The sequence below is a fragment of the Panthera tigris genome, chromosome B4, assembly GCF_018350195.1.
Source record: "Panthera tigris isolate Pti1 chromosome B4, P.tigris_Pti1_mat1.1, whole genome shotgun sequence".
In the NCBI taxonomy this organism is placed as follows: Eukaryota; Metazoa; Chordata; class Mammalia; order Carnivora; family Felidae; genus Panthera; species Panthera tigris.
This window is the reverse complement of record NC_056666.1, coordinates 28,551,526-28,568,574: the sequence shown is the minus strand read 5'-3', so window position 1 is coordinate 28,568,574 and position 17,049 is coordinate 28,551,526. Positions and strand designations below refer to the sequence as shown.

At 35.4% G+C, this 17,049-nt stretch overlaps 1 protein-coding gene across 4 annotated transcripts in view; it reads left to right on the top strand.

Annotated features, from left to right (window-relative positions):
- The window catches only part of ARHGAP12 (Rho GTPase activating protein 12), a 120,435-nt gene extending 104,575 nt beyond the window's left edge, over positions 1 to 15,860 (top strand). For 3 of the 4 annotated variants that reach the window (XM_042991339.1, XM_042991336.1, XM_042991337.1), the window contains 9 exons: positions 16 to 117; positions 3,225 to 3,323; positions 7,269 to 7,371; positions 8,178 to 8,294; positions 10,134 to 10,232; positions 11,551 to 11,628; positions 11,725 to 11,859; positions 12,085 to 12,187; positions 13,310 to 15,860. In XM_042991339.1, coding sequence (XP_042847273.1) covers positions 16 to 117; positions 3,225 to 3,323; positions 7,269 to 7,371; positions 8,178 to 8,294; positions 10,134 to 10,232; positions 11,551 to 11,628; positions 11,725 to 11,859; positions 12,085 to 12,187; positions 13,310 to 13,484 — 1,011 coding nt within the window. In that variant the 3' untranslated portion in view covers positions 13,485 to 15,860. The remainder of the gene's footprint in view (positions 1 to 15; positions 118 to 3,224; positions 3,324 to 7,268; positions 7,372 to 8,177; positions 8,295 to 10,133; positions 10,233 to 11,550; positions 11,629 to 11,724; positions 11,860 to 12,084; positions 12,188 to 13,309) is intronic. The other variant, XM_042991338.1, reaches the window with a different exon arrangement.
- Positions 15,861 to 17,049: the final 1,189 nt, after the last annotated feature.

Here is a 17,049-nt window from a genome sequence, read left to right as displayed (position 1 = left end):
TTTTCTAAAATGAAGTTTGGGAGTAATCAGTCCAAGCCAGAGTTCACAGTGGACCTGAAGGGGGCGACAGTGGAGATGGCTTCAAAGGACAAATCCAGCAAAAAGAATGTATTTGAGGTAATACAATTTTTTTCTAAGTATAATTCACCTTCTTTAAATTTTTTTTAATGTTTATTTTTGAGAGAGATTGAGAGAGAGAACAGGGGAGGAGCAAAGAGACAGGGAGACACAGAATCAGAAGCAGGCTTCAGGCTCCAAGCTGTCAGCACAGAGCCCGACCCGGGACTCGAACCCACAAACTGCGAGATCATGACCTGAGCCGAAGTCGGACACTCAACCGACTGAACCACCCAGGCGCCCCTGTAATTCACCTTCTTAACCATAGTAATTGGGTGTTCTTTTTTTTGAGTTCTTTTGAGCTATATTTTAGTGCAACTGATTAAGGCAAAGTTGGTCTTTAAATCAATTTGGTGTCATAATTTAAGGGGAAAAAAGCTGGTATAAAGATCTGGGCTTCACTTGCATAAATTATTGGGTCTCAGACTATATATTACAAGCCTTTGTTCCACAGTCTTGCCTTTCCCTACCAACAATAAAAAGGGTGTGGATTCCTTTACCTACCAAATCTAATATTGAAAAATAAGTTGAAACCTTTCCATTTTGTCATTAAAAATCCCCCACAGTAATATATGATTCTGTATCTGTTATTACTGCTGCATATCAGACCACCTTAGAATTTAGAAGCTTAGGAGAAAAGAACCATTTTTTTAGTTGGGTTTGGCCTTTACTGAGCTGAGTGGTTCTTCTGATCTCACATGGGGCCATTCATGAGGCTTTAGTAGTGGCTTGACTGCGTCTGGGCAGTCTACTCACATGTCTGGTGTTGTGCCAGCTGCTAGACCTCTTTCTCTCCAGGTTCTCTCACTCTTCAGGAGGCTACGCCAGGCTTCTTCATGGGGCCGTGTCAGGGTTCCAAGAGGGTAAGAGTGGAAGATATAAGACTTCCTGAGGCCTAGAGTTAGGAGTCACACATCAGTGGATTCCGTTGGTTAAAGCAAGTCCGAAAGCCAGCCGAGTGTTGAGGGTTGTGGGGAACTAGAACCCACCTGTTGATGGAGGAACAGTAAAGGCACATTGCAGAAGGGTGTGTATTCAGAGATTGGAGGAATTTTTCAGACTGTCTTTGCAAACAGTCTTCCCAATCCCAGCCTTCCTTTAGAGCCTCATGTGTCAGTCCTTTCCTGTCTTGTCCAGGCATTTGCTGTTTTCCAAGTGAGACCTAGGCTTTCCTGCTCCTATGATTTTTACTCTTAGTATCCATGGCAGTCTCTGCTTATCACATGTTACCTGTCTTTCAAGACCCATGAGAAATGTGACCACAACACTGATGCTTCTTTTTTACTATGCTTTTAAAATAGCATTTAATTGAGTGTGCCTTAGTTTACTATCATGTGTAAATTATGCTTCCCACTAGATAATTATTATTTTTTTCAGCAGAGAGACTATTTTTCCTTCTCTTGAAGTAAGAACTTCTGACAGTATCTCATGTGCAGTGAATATTCAGTATTGGTAGACTGGCTTGATGGACTCTGGGAAAGTAGTACAAGAAAGGAAGTCAGTGTTTACTGAATTAACCTTGTAGTTTTAAGAAGTAATTTAGAGTGAAAGTGAATCCATGGTCAAATAAATGCAGGCAATGGTGTATATTGTTATTCTTTCCTTAGAAAATCAGTGTACCCTGGAATATCAAAGCCCTGCAATATCTTGAAGGAGAGAATCTTGTTTAACTTTCTTCAATCCAGTATTTCCCAAATTAATATCTTAAATATCATTGAGGAATACCTTTTTTTTTAAACATTACTTTGGTAACTATATTTGAGGCATATGTCTCAGAATGTTGTATGGGAAACAATGCAATATGTTCCTCAAGGAAAAAAATAAACAGTTACTAACCACAAAATAGGAGGAAGGCTTTCTCCCAATACCTCATAATTTTTCTTAGTCAAGTGGAAGAAACTTTGAAGCAAAGTGATTACACATAATCTGGCAGTAGCCTTCATGTAGAATAATACATAGTATCCTTACTTGAGTAGTTCATGATTTGACACTTAATTTAGTACTGTTTCTTTCCAAAAGTGATGTAACATTTATTGTCTGTGCCTTCTCTTTATACCAAGACATTATATTTATTTGCCTATTAAATAGGAAATAATGAATATTTCACTCTTTCATATATTTTTTCCTACATTTATTTTTTAACTGGGGAGAGAAAAAAGTTCCTCAGATTTACATAAAAAGATCACAGATTTTATTTCTTTACAAATGAATTTTGTTTTGGGGCACCTGGGTGGCTCAGTCAGTAGAGTGTCTGATTCTTGATTTCAGCTCAGGTCATGATCCTGAGGTTGTAGGATTGGGTCCTGCACCAGGTTCTGCACTGAGCATGGAGGCTGCTTGGGATTCTCTCTCTCTTTCTCTCTTTCTCTCTTTCTCTCTTTCTCTCTTTCTCTCTTTCTCTCTTTCTCTCTCTCTCTCTCCCCCCTCTCTCCCCTCTCTCCCCTCTCTGCCCCTCCCCTACTTGTGCACATGTGTATGTGTTCCCTGTAACATAAAAACCATAAATTAAAATGAATTTTGTTGAGAATTTTTTTGTGAAAAAAAATTTCATGTTTTATAAAATAATTCCTCTGGGATTATTTTATATTAAAGTAAAAAATACTCTATTGCTATGCAGCATTACTTTAACCTTTTATCACTTAATGTAACGTCTTTTGCTGGTGGTCTTGTAGACTTTAGCTTAAATATATTCATTTATTTGGGGGCTCCTGGCCGGCTCAGTTTCTGGAACATGAGACTCTTGATCTTAGGGTTGTGAGTTTGAGTCCCATGTTGGGGGTAGAGATGACTTAAAATCTTAAAAAATAAAATACACACACACACATGCGCGCGCACACACACACACATGCGCGCGCACACACACACACACACACACGTGGCTTAGATGAACATCTGACTCTTGATTTCAACTCCGGTCACAATCCCAGGGTTGTGGGGTCAAGCCCTGCATCAGGCTCTGGGCTGAGCATGGAGCCTGCTTGGGATTCTCACTCTCTCTTTAATAATTATGTGTGTGTGTGTGTGCGCGCGTGTGTGCGCACATGTGCATTCATTTATTTGGTTGAAAGCACTAACTGTACTTTTTTTTTTTTTCCTTTTCTCTAAAGCTGAAAACCCGTCAAGGAACAGAACTGCTAATTCAGTCTGATAATGACACTGTTATTAATGATTGGTTTAAAGTTCTTAGTAGTACTATCAATAATCAGGTATGTGTTTGACTTAGGTAAATGTTTTTACTTCAGAGCTGTTTTTCTTTTCTGCTTTCTAATTGACTGTTGCATATCTAGTTTCCAACTTATATGTGATAAAACAGGTGGGAAAGGCAGTGGTCAGTTTAGCAATTCCCCAGGGCTCGTGGAGACTTAACATTCTCAATTCTATAATATTTGCTATTAGTGGATGTTAAATAATTTTCAGATTGAAGGGTTGGTCCTAAAAGAAATCATTCAAGAAGAGGGACAAACCATTCCTAGTGCATAGTATTTATTCAATGATTGATGAATTGGGAATAGTGCTATTTGGTAGAGGCAGGTCCTAGGCAGTTATAAAATGAATAAAGCTATAGTCTCTTCATGAGCACCTTTTCTTTCCTCATGATAGCTCTCTAGCTACCCCTTAGGCGTTCTAGTTCCTCCCCTCACCCCCCTAATCATGGAGGTGTTCAGTACCCTCCCATTCCTGGTAAGTCTCCTCGTGTGTGTGTGTGTGTAATATTACACACACACACACACACACACACACACACACACACACAGCAGATATAGAATATAGAGTATATGTATATATATAACAATAATAACCAAAAAGAACCTCAAATTTGTATCCTGCAGCTGTGTTAGTAAGAGCAGGAAGAAACAAATAGGGATGCTACTTTTTCAGACTATATTCTTACCCACACTGTATGGGGACATGTTCCTGATTAAGGATCATAGGTCAGTGACAAAAAGAAAAGTGAATACTGAAGAAAGTGTGTTATGGTTTTAAACTAAACAAAGACTGAAAAAAAATTGGGAATCACGGGCTTTAGTGAAGACTGAGAAGTCTTTCAGAGACTGTAGGTGAAGCCTCATTATTAATAAGATTTGTGATCTTGGGGCACCTGGTTGGCTCAGTCAGTTAAGCATCCAACTTCAGCTTAGGTCATGATCTCATGGTCTATGAGTTCATGCCCCGTGTTGGGCTCTGTGCTGACAACTCGGAACCTGGATCCTGCTTCGGATTCTGTGTGTACCCCTCTCTTTCTGTACCTCCCCCACTGGTGTGTTCTCTCTCTCTCTCACTCTCTCTCTCTCTCTCTCTCTCACTCTCTCTCACTCTCTCTCACTCTCTCTCTCTCTCTCTCTCTCTCTCACTCTCTCTCTCTCTCTCTCTCTCTCTCTCTTTCACACACACACACACACACACACACACACACACAAATAAATAACCATTGAAAAAATAAGATTTCTGATCTTACTGAGGTATTCTACCTCTATGGGCATCCATTTTTTTCACTTATAAAATAGGGAGGTTGGATTTGATTGTCTCCCAGTATCCTTTTAAGCTCCAGTGTCTTTATGATGCACTCAGTTCAAAACAACCAGATTTGGAATCTTGAGTATTAACTCTTACTCCTCTTTTTACCTCTTGTAGCCAGTTATTCATTCATATACATACATATATATATGTATATATATATACATATATATATGTATATATATACGTATACGTATATACGTATACGTATACGTATATATATGTATATATATATATATGTATACGTATACGTATACGTGTATACGTATACGTATATATATGTATATATATATATATACTTCCTTTGCAGTTTGTAATATTGTATATTTCTGAATCTTGTCTCTTCCTTTCCATTTATTCCTGAAACCTGATCAGGACTTTATATGTTAGATAAGAGTCACTTCCCAGTTTTTCTTATTTCATCTCATCCCCCACCAATATGTTCCTAATAGTATTGCTGTATGAAACTTCCTAATGTTAACTTTATAATCCTCTCCTGCTCAGAAACCTTCTGTGACTCTCATTAAAATTCAACAACCCGAGCCCAGTCTGTCTTTTCAAATGTACCTTCTTTCTACTCTACCCAATATGGGCTTTCAGCTCTAGTCACTGTAATCTGTTCCCAATCCCTTGAAAAGCAAGTATGGCTGCATTCATTTAATAAACGTGAGAGTGCTTTATGCACTGGGGAGATATAGCAGCATGCAACCACATGCTACACATTTCTGTATGGAGTTTACAGCCAAAGACAGAAGATTACTGAAGACAGATGACTGAATAGTTAATACAGTGGAATGTGGTGAGGTTTATGATGGTAAGGGATATACAACTTACTATGAAAATACCAATTAAGGAGGGGCTAACCTAGTGTAGGGATCCAGGAGAGCCTTGCAGAGAGAAAAAGGGTTTTTTTTTTTTTTTTTTTTTTCCTTTCCATTTAAGCCTTATAGGATCAGGGGATAAGCCAAGTGAAAAGAGAGTAACATCAACTATGAAATTTAAAATATATACTGTTTACAAAGTGGCAAAAGATACTGTAGAAATATGCACAATAAATGTAGAAAGAAGCACAAGACTCCTGCAGGGAAGATTGTAAAACTTGACTGAGAGACATGGGAGAAAATCTCATTATATGTTCATGGATTGAAAGATTCAGTAATGTGGAGCGCCTAGGTGGCCCATTCGGTTAAGCATCTGACTTTGGCTCAGGTCATGATCTCCTGGTTGAGTTTGAGCCCCGTATTGGGCTCTGTGCTGACAGCTCAGAGCCTGGAGCCTGCTTCGGATTCTGTGTCTGCCTGCTTCGGATTCTGTGTCTTCCCCTGCTCACGTTCTGTCTCTCAAAAATAAATAAATATTAAAAAATATTTTAAAGATTCAATAATGTAGGGGCGCCTGGGTGGCTCAGTCAGTTGAGTGTCTGACTTTGGCTCAGGTCATGATCTCGTGGTCTTTGAGTTCGAGCCCCGCATCGGGCTCTGTGCTGACAGCTCAGAGCCTGGGGCCTGCTTCTGATTCTGTATTTCCCCCTCTCTCTGTCCCTCCCCCACTCATGCTCTGTCTCTCTCTCTCTCTCTGTCAAAAATAAACATTTTAGAAAAAATTTAAAAAATAGATTCAATAATGTAAAGATATGTTCTTCCAAATGATTTATAAATTTATATATTTGAGATTTTTGAACCTCCTTCAAAATCTCATGCGACTTGACAAGCTTGTTCTAAAATTCATACAGGAATATAAATTTGGTAAAAGTAAGACACTCTTGAAGAAGAAAGTGGAAGGACTTGTTCTCTCAGATGTCAAGACTTTATAAAGCTGTATTAATTAATAGAACATGGTATCCATACCAGGCTAGATATGCAGATCTATGGAACAGAATAAAGAACACATACCTTTGGACACTTTATGCTAGATTTAGCACTGTAAATAAGGAAGAATAAGCTTTAAAATAAATGGTACTGGGTCAACTGGATATCTAAGAAGAAATTAGAACCTTTTTTTATGCTCTACACAAAAATAAGTTCTAAGTGGAGTAAAGACATCAGTGTGAAAGGCAAAGCAATGCTTCTAGCTTTGAGAACTCACTTCAGTTTTTTAACCCGTAAAAGTGACTGGTCAGGCTGTACATGAGCCCTGGGATTTCTTTCAATGCCTAAAATCCATGAATTGTGAGTAATTACTATCTATTGATACAAAGTATAATTTGCAACATTTGTTGGTGTGAAAAATTAATGTGCCCTAGGCTAGTTAGCTTTATCTTGTAGTATTAGCACAGAATGTAGCTTCATCATGTTCTGTCACCACAGATTATAGTCTGACCTTTTAAGTCTTGTTACTATAATTCTTATGCAGTCGATCTACACAAGGGAAGATAGCCTCATCATCAGTATATAAACCCATTGTCATGTGAATTATTAGCATTTTTTCTCTTTTGAAATCAGAATTAATTTCCCCCATCTAGAGGAAAAAGAATACTTTTAAAGAGTTATCAAGTATCTAAATCATATATATCATATACTAATTAGTTCCCTAAAATCATTTAGGAGGATCAGTTACTGATTATAATGAGAACTATGCTATCACATCTAAAAATAGTTTCAAAAGTAATATGTGTTTGGGAAATCTGTAATCAATAGACAGTAGAAACTGATGAAGCAATTGAAGAGGAGATACCAGATTCACCAGGAATAGAAAAGCATGATAAAGAGAAGGACCATAAAGACCCTAAGAAACTTCGTGGTAAGTTATTCTTTATATGTTTTGCTAGTAGCCTTCAGATTAACTGAATGATTAGAAAATCATTTCTGCTTTTCTTCTCCCATATTCTGAAGAAGGCTAGGCCTGTTACAGGCATTGTCATGGACATATAACAATGTAAACACATGAAAATTTGATTATTTTAATTCTTTACTACCTATTGTTTGTGCTCTCAACTTTCCTCATATATAGTTCCTTTCAAGAAATTTACTTTTTGGATATTTTTTATGGTAACCAAAAAAGAAATCAGATTGATGGCAATGTAGGACGTTATTCACGTGGTCCCATTCTTAGTGTAGAAGTAATTATGATGAGATTTTGTTAGCTTAAAGTACAAATAATTGTGATGGGTATACATATCTCCAGACTCCTAGTCCAGTAAGGATACTGCAGGATAGGGACTTGTTTATGTTTTATAGACATTTTTTTCTGGTCATTTTACCTTCTAAAACTGATGGAGAGTCAAAGAAGGTATAAGTAGTATCATTTATGAAACACTGAATATAAATTAAAATAACCAGTGTCTTAGCACATATACCAAAGAAGGTATAGTTCATTGTCACTGTTTAGTGATAAAAATGAAATGTTTTGCTTGATTTATCACTTTGAAATTGGGTCTGGGTTAGCTTGATTCTTCACATATTACTCTCAAACTATGTTAAAGTTACAATAACTGAATTTATAACTGATTTTTACATTTGAGATTAATATGTTTTGAGTGCTAGGTGGAAAAACTTTCATCAAGAAGTTCTTATTTTATGAAATGCCTAATATCTGTTTGTCTTAAGCCATGAAAGTGTCCAGCATAGATTCTTCAGAACAGAAAAAAACGAAGAAAAACTTAAAGAAGTTTCTTACACGGCGCCCCACTTTGCAAGCTGTTCGTGAAAAAGGTTATATCAAAGGTAGATAGAAGTGATGTTTTTACTAATGTTGGCCAAAATCAGAAATAAGACATTTTAAAATAAAAACTGAAAAATTTTTGACTAGTAAAAATGTTTTAATTCTTTAGAGTTACCAGGTGCATTGGTTAAAATACATTTGAGTGATTAAAATTGATATTTTAATGCACATGAAGGGTTTAACTAAAACATTGAACAGACCTAAATACCAGACAACCCTGTACCAGAGGAATTACAGGGATGTGATGGATGGATAGGAGACATGACTATAATAAAGATTTTTAGTTTTGAGATGCACAGATCAGAAGAAATTTTGAATAATTGATCCCTAACACAGTAGAAAGAAAAATATTGAACAATTTTATCTTGATTGTTTGCTTTCAGTTTTCATTTCAGGTGATTTTAAAATTCATATAAGGTGTGTTTTCCTAATTAATTTTTATATTTGTTACTTCATTTATAAGCAGTAATAGCAATAATGCACTAACAGGATCTTTTTTTAATAAGAGTATTCTTTAAAATCACATATACTTGTGTATGCCTTTAGTTTTTACAAGCACTTTTAATTTCAATGATTTCTAGTACATGACTCAGTGACATTAATTAGTAAATAAAGATATAGGTAAAGGTAATATATAACACATACATGTCTTTGAAATTTCAAATAAAGACCATCACTGGAACATCTGTTTGCAAAGCATCTAAAATACACAAATGGGTTTCATTAAAAAGATACTTAAAACTAGGTAGAGTTCAGCCAATTAAGGGATTCAAATTAGCAACCTTAAGAGTTATCGGTAAACAGGGACTCTGAGATGATGCATATGAATTTTGTATATTGAGTTTAGAACTTTAAAAAAAGCCTGACAAGTCAATGAAAAGAAACTGCTATTAATTTGTTCACCAGGCTTTTTCATTGAGAAATATAAACTGTTGGTGCTTTATAGTGTTATGCTGCCTTACGGTGATAGGAGATTGTGTTTAGCACTTCGAGTATTTTGTTTTCCTGGATACTTAGCACAAATGTGTCATGTCAGAACCGTGCTTTTTTCTTTTTTTAATGTTTATTTTTGAGAGAGAGAGAGAGAGACAGAGCGTGAGCAGGGGAGGGGCAGAGAGAAAGGGAGACACAGAATCCAAAGCAGGCTGCGGGCTCTGAGCTGTCAGCACAGGGCCCGATGTGGGGCTCGAACCCACAAACCACGAGATCATGACCTGAGCCAAAGTCAGACACTGAACCGACTGAATCACCCAGGCACCCCGTGCCGTGCACCATGCTTGTTTTAATACTTAAAGAAATATTTCAGTATTTACTAAGTGTTAAGTGTTCACCTAGGTGCCATGAATACCTACTGGTGTTCAAGAATTGCAAGGTCCCTGCCCTCATGAAACTTACATAAAAATGAGAAATGGACAAGATAACTTCAAATAGTGCTGACTACTCTGAAGAATTTACCATAGTAATAGAATAGAGAGTGATTGTAACTGGGTTGCCTTAGGCTGCTCCTAAGGTTTTTCTAAGTAGATGATACTTTAGCTGAGGGTGAGAGTGAAAAGAAGGAGCCACGTTTGGGAGAGAGGATGGATCTCTGCAAAAGGTGTAGAAAACAAAAAGGCTCTCAGGTAGAAATGAGTCAGGGTGTTTGTGGAGTTTAATAAAAGCAGGACAGTTGAGTTGTTTGAAGTGGCATTGGAAAAGGGCAGGCAGATCACAGAAGGCGTAAGTCACAGTTGACGGTGTCTGGCACGGAAATGTCTTTGATAGCACTGTGAATGGTTATCACCATGTTGCAAACTAAGTTTTAGCAAGGTGGTTTATTTTAAAAAATAAATCTCTTTCAGATCAAGTATTTGGAGCCAATCTTGCTAATCTGTGTCAGAGAGAAAATGGCACAGTGCCAAAATTTGTGAAGTTATGTATTGAACATGTTGAAGCATACGGTAAGAGAATGATTTTTTTTATGTTAAACATACTAACCCATTGTTTTGCCATCAAAATCCCTAGGATTTTTATGATTTTTGAGTGATAGAACAGTTGTAAGATATTAAGAAAAGCATCTTGTTTGCAAAAAACTTACGTGTTTATACTTATTTTAAATTAAGACCTTTGCAGGCACCTGTTGAATGTTCTGCACTTCTAGTTGACTAAGCGAATGGTATTCTTTGAAGCCATTTGGAGTTGGCATTTGCTTGAGATGAAGAAGGTGATTATGAAACTGAGTTTATTAAGAAGTGGTAGTGTAGAAGGTTGTGTTTACTTATCAAGAGAGTGTTCTTTCTCTTTAAAATAAAAATGAGATCACAGTTTAAAACCGTTAAATCAACTATGAAGTGTCTCAATAGACCAACCTTCTTATGTCATTTCCTGTTAAATAAGACTTAAACCAATTTATATTTTGGTTAATGTTAACATGTTTATAATACTTATACCTTTATTATATAAATATTATACTTAGAATTTATATTATACAAATATATAATATTTTTAATAAAATAATATCTTGATGGTAATCACATTAACTTGTATCTGTACCTCATCAAAAACATCTTGTATAGTTAAAACATTTGCATAATTTGTAATTTCTGCCTGTTTCAGATCTTGTCTCTGATTTTTCTTGACAACACGCCTTTATTTGAAGTTATATGAAGAAGCACATTAGATAGTGTGTGCTTTGTTAAATGTGTACAGCCTTATCATTTAATGAACATTTGAATTTTTTAGGCTTAATGGGATGAATTTCAAATGATTCTATTCCATATATAAAATAAGTTAAACTCTGTCAAATTATCAATAGTTTTTATAGAACCTTTACTTTTTAATTGCTAGTTTATATTAAGTTTATTATAAGCACTTAATAGGACAGCCATGTTTGAAAGAGTGCTTTAAGATATACATCCACATTATAAAATGTGCAAAAAAATGGATGGGCTGATTTTACTGGTTTCCTTTACCTGTTGAACTATCCGCAGGTGCAGAAGTTTATCTTAAATTGTTAGTATTTCAAGTTTGATGAGGTGATTTTTTTTTGAAATGATCCACCAGCTTCATGATAAACAAAGTAGAATTGTTGCTGTTTATTAAACATTTCCACCCCCTCTGTCTCTGCTAAGCATCTATAAAAAGCCAGTTAGAGGAAAAGAGCATTTGCCCATTTGATTTTAGGCTAATGTTAATGAAGAACAATTCTGAAACATGCAAGCATCTTTAGAAGAGGCAAACACCTACTTTAAACACAAAAATACTGTAATTTTCTTTTAGGTTTGGATGTTGATGGGATATACAGAGTAAGTGGCAACCTTGCTGTGATCCAGAAACTGAGATTCGCAGTCAATCATGGTAAGATTGTACTCCCTACTGTTATCTGCAAAAACTCTCATAACTGTTAGAATAAGTTTAAAGTAAGTTTAAAAAATTTCCTATTCTGTTTTTCAGATGAGAAGTTGGACTTGAATGACAGTAAATGGGAAGATATTCATGTTATCACTGGAGCACTCAAAATGTTTTTTCGAGAATTACCAGAACCTCTTTTTACATTTAACCATTTTAATGATTTTGTTAATGCAATTAGTAAGTATGTCATTACACTCAGTTTTTTTTTCTAGATGTTGAAAGTCCTCTGTACTGATTAAGCTACTACATTCTGTTTGATCTTTTAAATTTTTTCAAAGGTTTTACTTCAGAAATTTTAAATGTGACCACCAGATGTCACTGTGTATTACCAAATATCAGGTTCTAAAATATGTCACTGTTTTCAATTTCATGCAAAATCTCCAGTTTTTATCTTTTTTTCAGAACAAGAACCAAGACAGCGAGTCGCTGCTGTTAAGGACCTAATCAGACAGTTGCCAAAGCCAAATCAAGATACAATGCAAATTCTTTTTAGACATCTCAAAAGGTAAGAGGTTTACCACAAAAGAAAGAAAGAAAAGAGAGAGAGAGAGAGAGAGAAAGAGAGAAAGAAAGAAAGAAAGAAAGAAAGAGTAATTAGGGAGAAAAAAAAAAAAAGTAAGACAAATGCATGGTTATGAGATGTGGCGTGGTACCCCCAAGGCCAGGTCAATGTCACTGAGACGTTGGTTCAGATCCCAGCTGAGCTAATTGCTATCTTTGTAACTTGAAAAAGACCATTCCTTTGGGCCTAGTACCCCATAGGCAAATGGTCTGCTATGAAAGATATTTACTTAAAGTAAATATTATATGTAAGCATTTATATAATACCTAGCACATAAGTGTCCAGAAATTGTTGAAGTTAGTTAATATGAAGATGAGATTGGTTAAGTGATGAATATTAAATTTAAATTACCCTTAAAGCCATCATAGCTTACTGCTGTAGTTGTTACATATAGTTGTTACTATAGTTATTACAGTACTATATTTATATAGTTACTATAGTACTATATACTGTAGTTACTATAGTTACTGCTTAGCCATTTTAATAACTGATTAAAGTGTTCTGATAGAATACTAGAATACTAAAATAAATTATCCCAACGAAGGAGATTTAAAACACACATAAAATGAGTAAAATGAAAAATTAATCTCTGTACCCTAATGAAATTTTTTTCCCCATCAATCTGGTGGAGTAATTATTGTTACCTGAATTGTAGCTCATACTTAACATCTGTGTCTTAATTTTGTTAGAGTATATACAGTTGTACCTTTCAGCTGTGTTTATCCAAAAGAAACTTTCACATGGTGTTTGGACTGAGTTCTACTTGGTTAAGTAGCTTAGTTTAGGAGAATAAGCATTATTTCTCATTTCTCTTTTTTTAAAATTTTTTTTGTTTTTGAGAGAGCAAGAGCACGAGTGGGGAGGGGCAGAGAGAGAGAGAGAGACAGACACACACAGAGGCAAGCAAGCTCTGTGCACAACCTGAGCTGAAGTTGAACACTCAATAGACTGAACCACCCAGGCGCCCCATTATTTCTCATTTCTAAATGCAAACTGTTTATAATACAATTTGAAGAATTTTTCCTCTCTGCTTACTCTTTTAACAATTTATTTTTTCCTTCTTAGAGTTATAGAAAATGGAGAAAAAAACCGAATGACCTATCAGAGTATAGCAATTGTTTTTGGTCCCACTCTGTTAAAGCCAGAGAAAGAGACTGGTAACATAGCAGTTCATACTGTCTACCAAAATCAGATCGTAGAATTAATTCTTCTGGAAATAAGTTCCATCTTCGGGCGTTGATTCTTACTGAAGACAACCTGTGGAATAGAAGTTGGATTCGATCAGATTTCAAACCCTTAATATGATGTGTTTAATTTTGGACCAAGCAGTTAACTCTTTGATTTTGCACTTTTTGGAGGGATCAGAAGGGAATGGGAGAGTCAAGATGTGTGTTAGGCCCTCATATTTGCTGCTTTGTTGCAAGTTGATATAACTGTGTGTAATTTTGAATTAATTTTATCCTGAATGTGTGCATTTCATACTCTGAATTTCAGTAAAAATCAAAACTTGCAATTCTAACCAGTCGTATACACTGGATAATTTGGTAAGAAAAGTTTGTTTTTTTTGTTTTTTTGTTTTTTTCAAACTGGATAATGTAGAATTTCTTCTCGTGATTCGTTAGATTCATCACTTGATAGAACAGTACTCACTATCAGTTATTTTGAAGACGCTCTTGGGCATTCTAAACGAAATGAAGTACATCCTTTTTGAAACCTGTGTATTTTTTTTTTCAGGGTTTCTGCATGCAGTGGTAGTCTAAGTACTACAAGTCACTATAACCCAGATGTAATCCCTTGTGCAGCCTTGCTGCCTTTAACTGTGTTGCACAGCATCCTTACTGGATGGATGTCTTAGTTGTTTGTTTGGGCAGCACACTAATATTACTTAACACACTGTGATACTGGAGTTTAACTTAGCATAAGTCAGTTCAGGGTATTTTTGGGCTGTCTGTGCTATACTGATTTGTAGCTAAGCATCCTAATTCTGTCTAGTGCCATACTGAGTTCTTGGTATGACCCTGTGGAAACAGACATTAGTTGATGTAAATATAAGCTAAAGACAATGTCCTTTAGCTTATGTATATAATTTTGTTGTATAGTCTCAGAGTACATCCTAACCTGACATTTCTAATCATGATATTGGTAATCTTTTCCGTGAATATTAGGTTTCCTCCAGAAATAGGCTGTTATTTGAGAAACTTAACTGTGTGCACTTTTAGATTTTAATTACATTTACAGGCAAATCACTGTAATGCAAATGGTACTGGAAAAATACTGAATAGACTTGCTAAATGGCAAATGCACTACAAGAGGAACCTTTTAGATAATTTAATATGTACAGAATACATTAGAAAAAATTTATTACAGAATTCTAACTGCAGTATGAATAGTGGAAACCCATATGTAAATTAGATGGATGTCAAATGGAAAATGACATTGCTAAATTTGAGAATTTCTTTTTACATTACTAATGTAGGTTGATTTGTACAATAAAACAGGGTTTGGAAGGTTTTGTTACAGAGAGCATGGTCTGTTAAAGATATTTTAAGATGTATTTTTCTAGATTAACTGATGTATATGAAATGTCTAATCTGAATAAAGAAAACTATAAGAGGTTTAGAGATTTTCCATTGGAAATGTGCATTTTGGTTTTACTTTTTTCTTGTTTTTGCATTTACTGGCATACTCTTATACCTCATTTTTAAAAAATCAATTGAATCCAGTATTTCATGTGGTAAATATGTTTTCCTCATTTTCCACACCTTTTCTGCTCCCTGCCATGCCAATACCTCCTCCACTATCCCCCCCTCCAATTTTTATTTCTTCATCAATATTTAAAAGTGGATACTTTTGTAATTGAGACTCTTTTCTTAGAATTGCATTTGTAATTTACAGATTGCCTTCCTTGGGAACAAATAGTTTTTGTATGATCTGCCTAAAAATCTCTCACCTGAGTTTTGTGGTAAAAATATTGTTTGTTGTTGTGATCTTGTTGGATTGGTAACAAACCAAGCTACTTGATAGCTATGAAAAGCAGATTGTTTTGGGCAGGGAGAAAAAGCCCCCAAATGAGAATGTTTATATTTGCCTAACAATGTCCTGAACAATACAATATGCTTTAGAACTCACCCATATAGTGATTGTATGCCAGCAAAACAGTTAGACTCAAATCAGTGATGCTCTTTTTCTTGGTAGCTGTGGACATAACAAAGATTAAAATTGTCCTGTGTTTCTTGTTTCAAAGTACATACGTGTGTATGTGGGGTCTTAAATGTTTTATTAGTCTACAGCTAATTCGTTTATTGTAATATTGTATGTACAGTGAGATAAATGTCTTGTGTTTTCATCCTTTGTGAATTAAAAATCCTCACTTTTTTTTGTAATAGCAAAACCAGTAATATTTTCCTGTCTTGATAACTTGATTTTTAGTAGAAAACATGTTAAAGGCTGAAATAAATTGTCAGTGGAATTTCATTTGCTAATAGGCCTTTTCCTTCAAAATGTCATTTTAAAAAGTAGTTGGAAATTGAAAGGAAAAGTATATTCAAATATGAATTAGAAGAAAAATGTTCATTTAAATTTTACAGCAGTAAAACTACCTTTTACTCTGGAAAAATGATGTTTTCTTCGATAGAGGCAAATCTGCAAATACATATATATATATTTTCTTATGGGAAAAGCACCAATGGGATAATTCAGCCAAACTGGGCTGAGGCACATGTATGTGTATATAAATGTGTGTGTGTGTGTGTGCGTGCCATTGCTTACATACAAATGAAAATTTCATTAATAATAATGGCAGATATCTGGAGACCTTTGTGTTATTTTAGTTCTATCCCATGATTCTTTGTAAGCCTGTAATATTAGATGTTAAGATAGCAGTAAGAGGAGAAAGAGTTATTCTGTAATTTTGCCAAGAGATTCTTTTTTAGCTCATGGGAGAGATCCTCTAATTAAATATTTAAAGTAAACATGCAGTTTCCCATGACACTAATTTCTCCAACATATTTAGGCTTTTAAAAGACACAGAGGAGTCTACAACATGTCATTTTAGTAAAGAAGAAAATAAAAATAGTCAAATGGGCATCATGCTGTCAGTGGCCTAATAAAAGTCAAATGTTCAAAGATTACATCTATATAGAGACCTGAAAATGGGTAGAAAATAAGATTTTGTGGAATTTTCTAGTTTCTCTGAACTCTAGCCATCAGCTCTAATGATCCTCTTTTATAGAAAGCACTCTGTAGTACAAGACTAGAGAAGGTGTTTAATAGGGACTGTAGCCTGTAACAATCCTAGATGCAGGGCATAGTCTTGTTTTTGTTTGTTTTTTTAAACAGTATTTCAGTATAACTACTACAGTTGTGTTAAATGCAACTTTCGTTTTAAACCAGAACCCCCCCCCCCCACACACACACAAAAAACAAATAGCAAAGGGGGCTGCAAAACAAAATCAAGTCTTACAATAATGGTGTATTAGAATCTATTGGAAATTCACAGGCTGCAAACCCAGGCCAAGCAGAGTCAGACTTCGTATTCTAGAGAAGGGGGAGGTACAGAATGCCTAATGAGACATTCTATAACTACTAAAGACAAGGGAGTTCTCCTGAAGAATCTCAATTAGTCTTCTCAACTGAAGTTTTGTGGGCCAGTGGTGGCTGTAAATATATTCAGCTGGATTGAGCTTTTACAAATTAGCCTTATGTGAATATGGCACTTAAATGAACTCTTTCATTTCCTTCATTGCTTCCCTTCTCCCACAGGAAAAAAAGGAAAGAAAAAAAGCACTTTCATGGTACTCTCATAA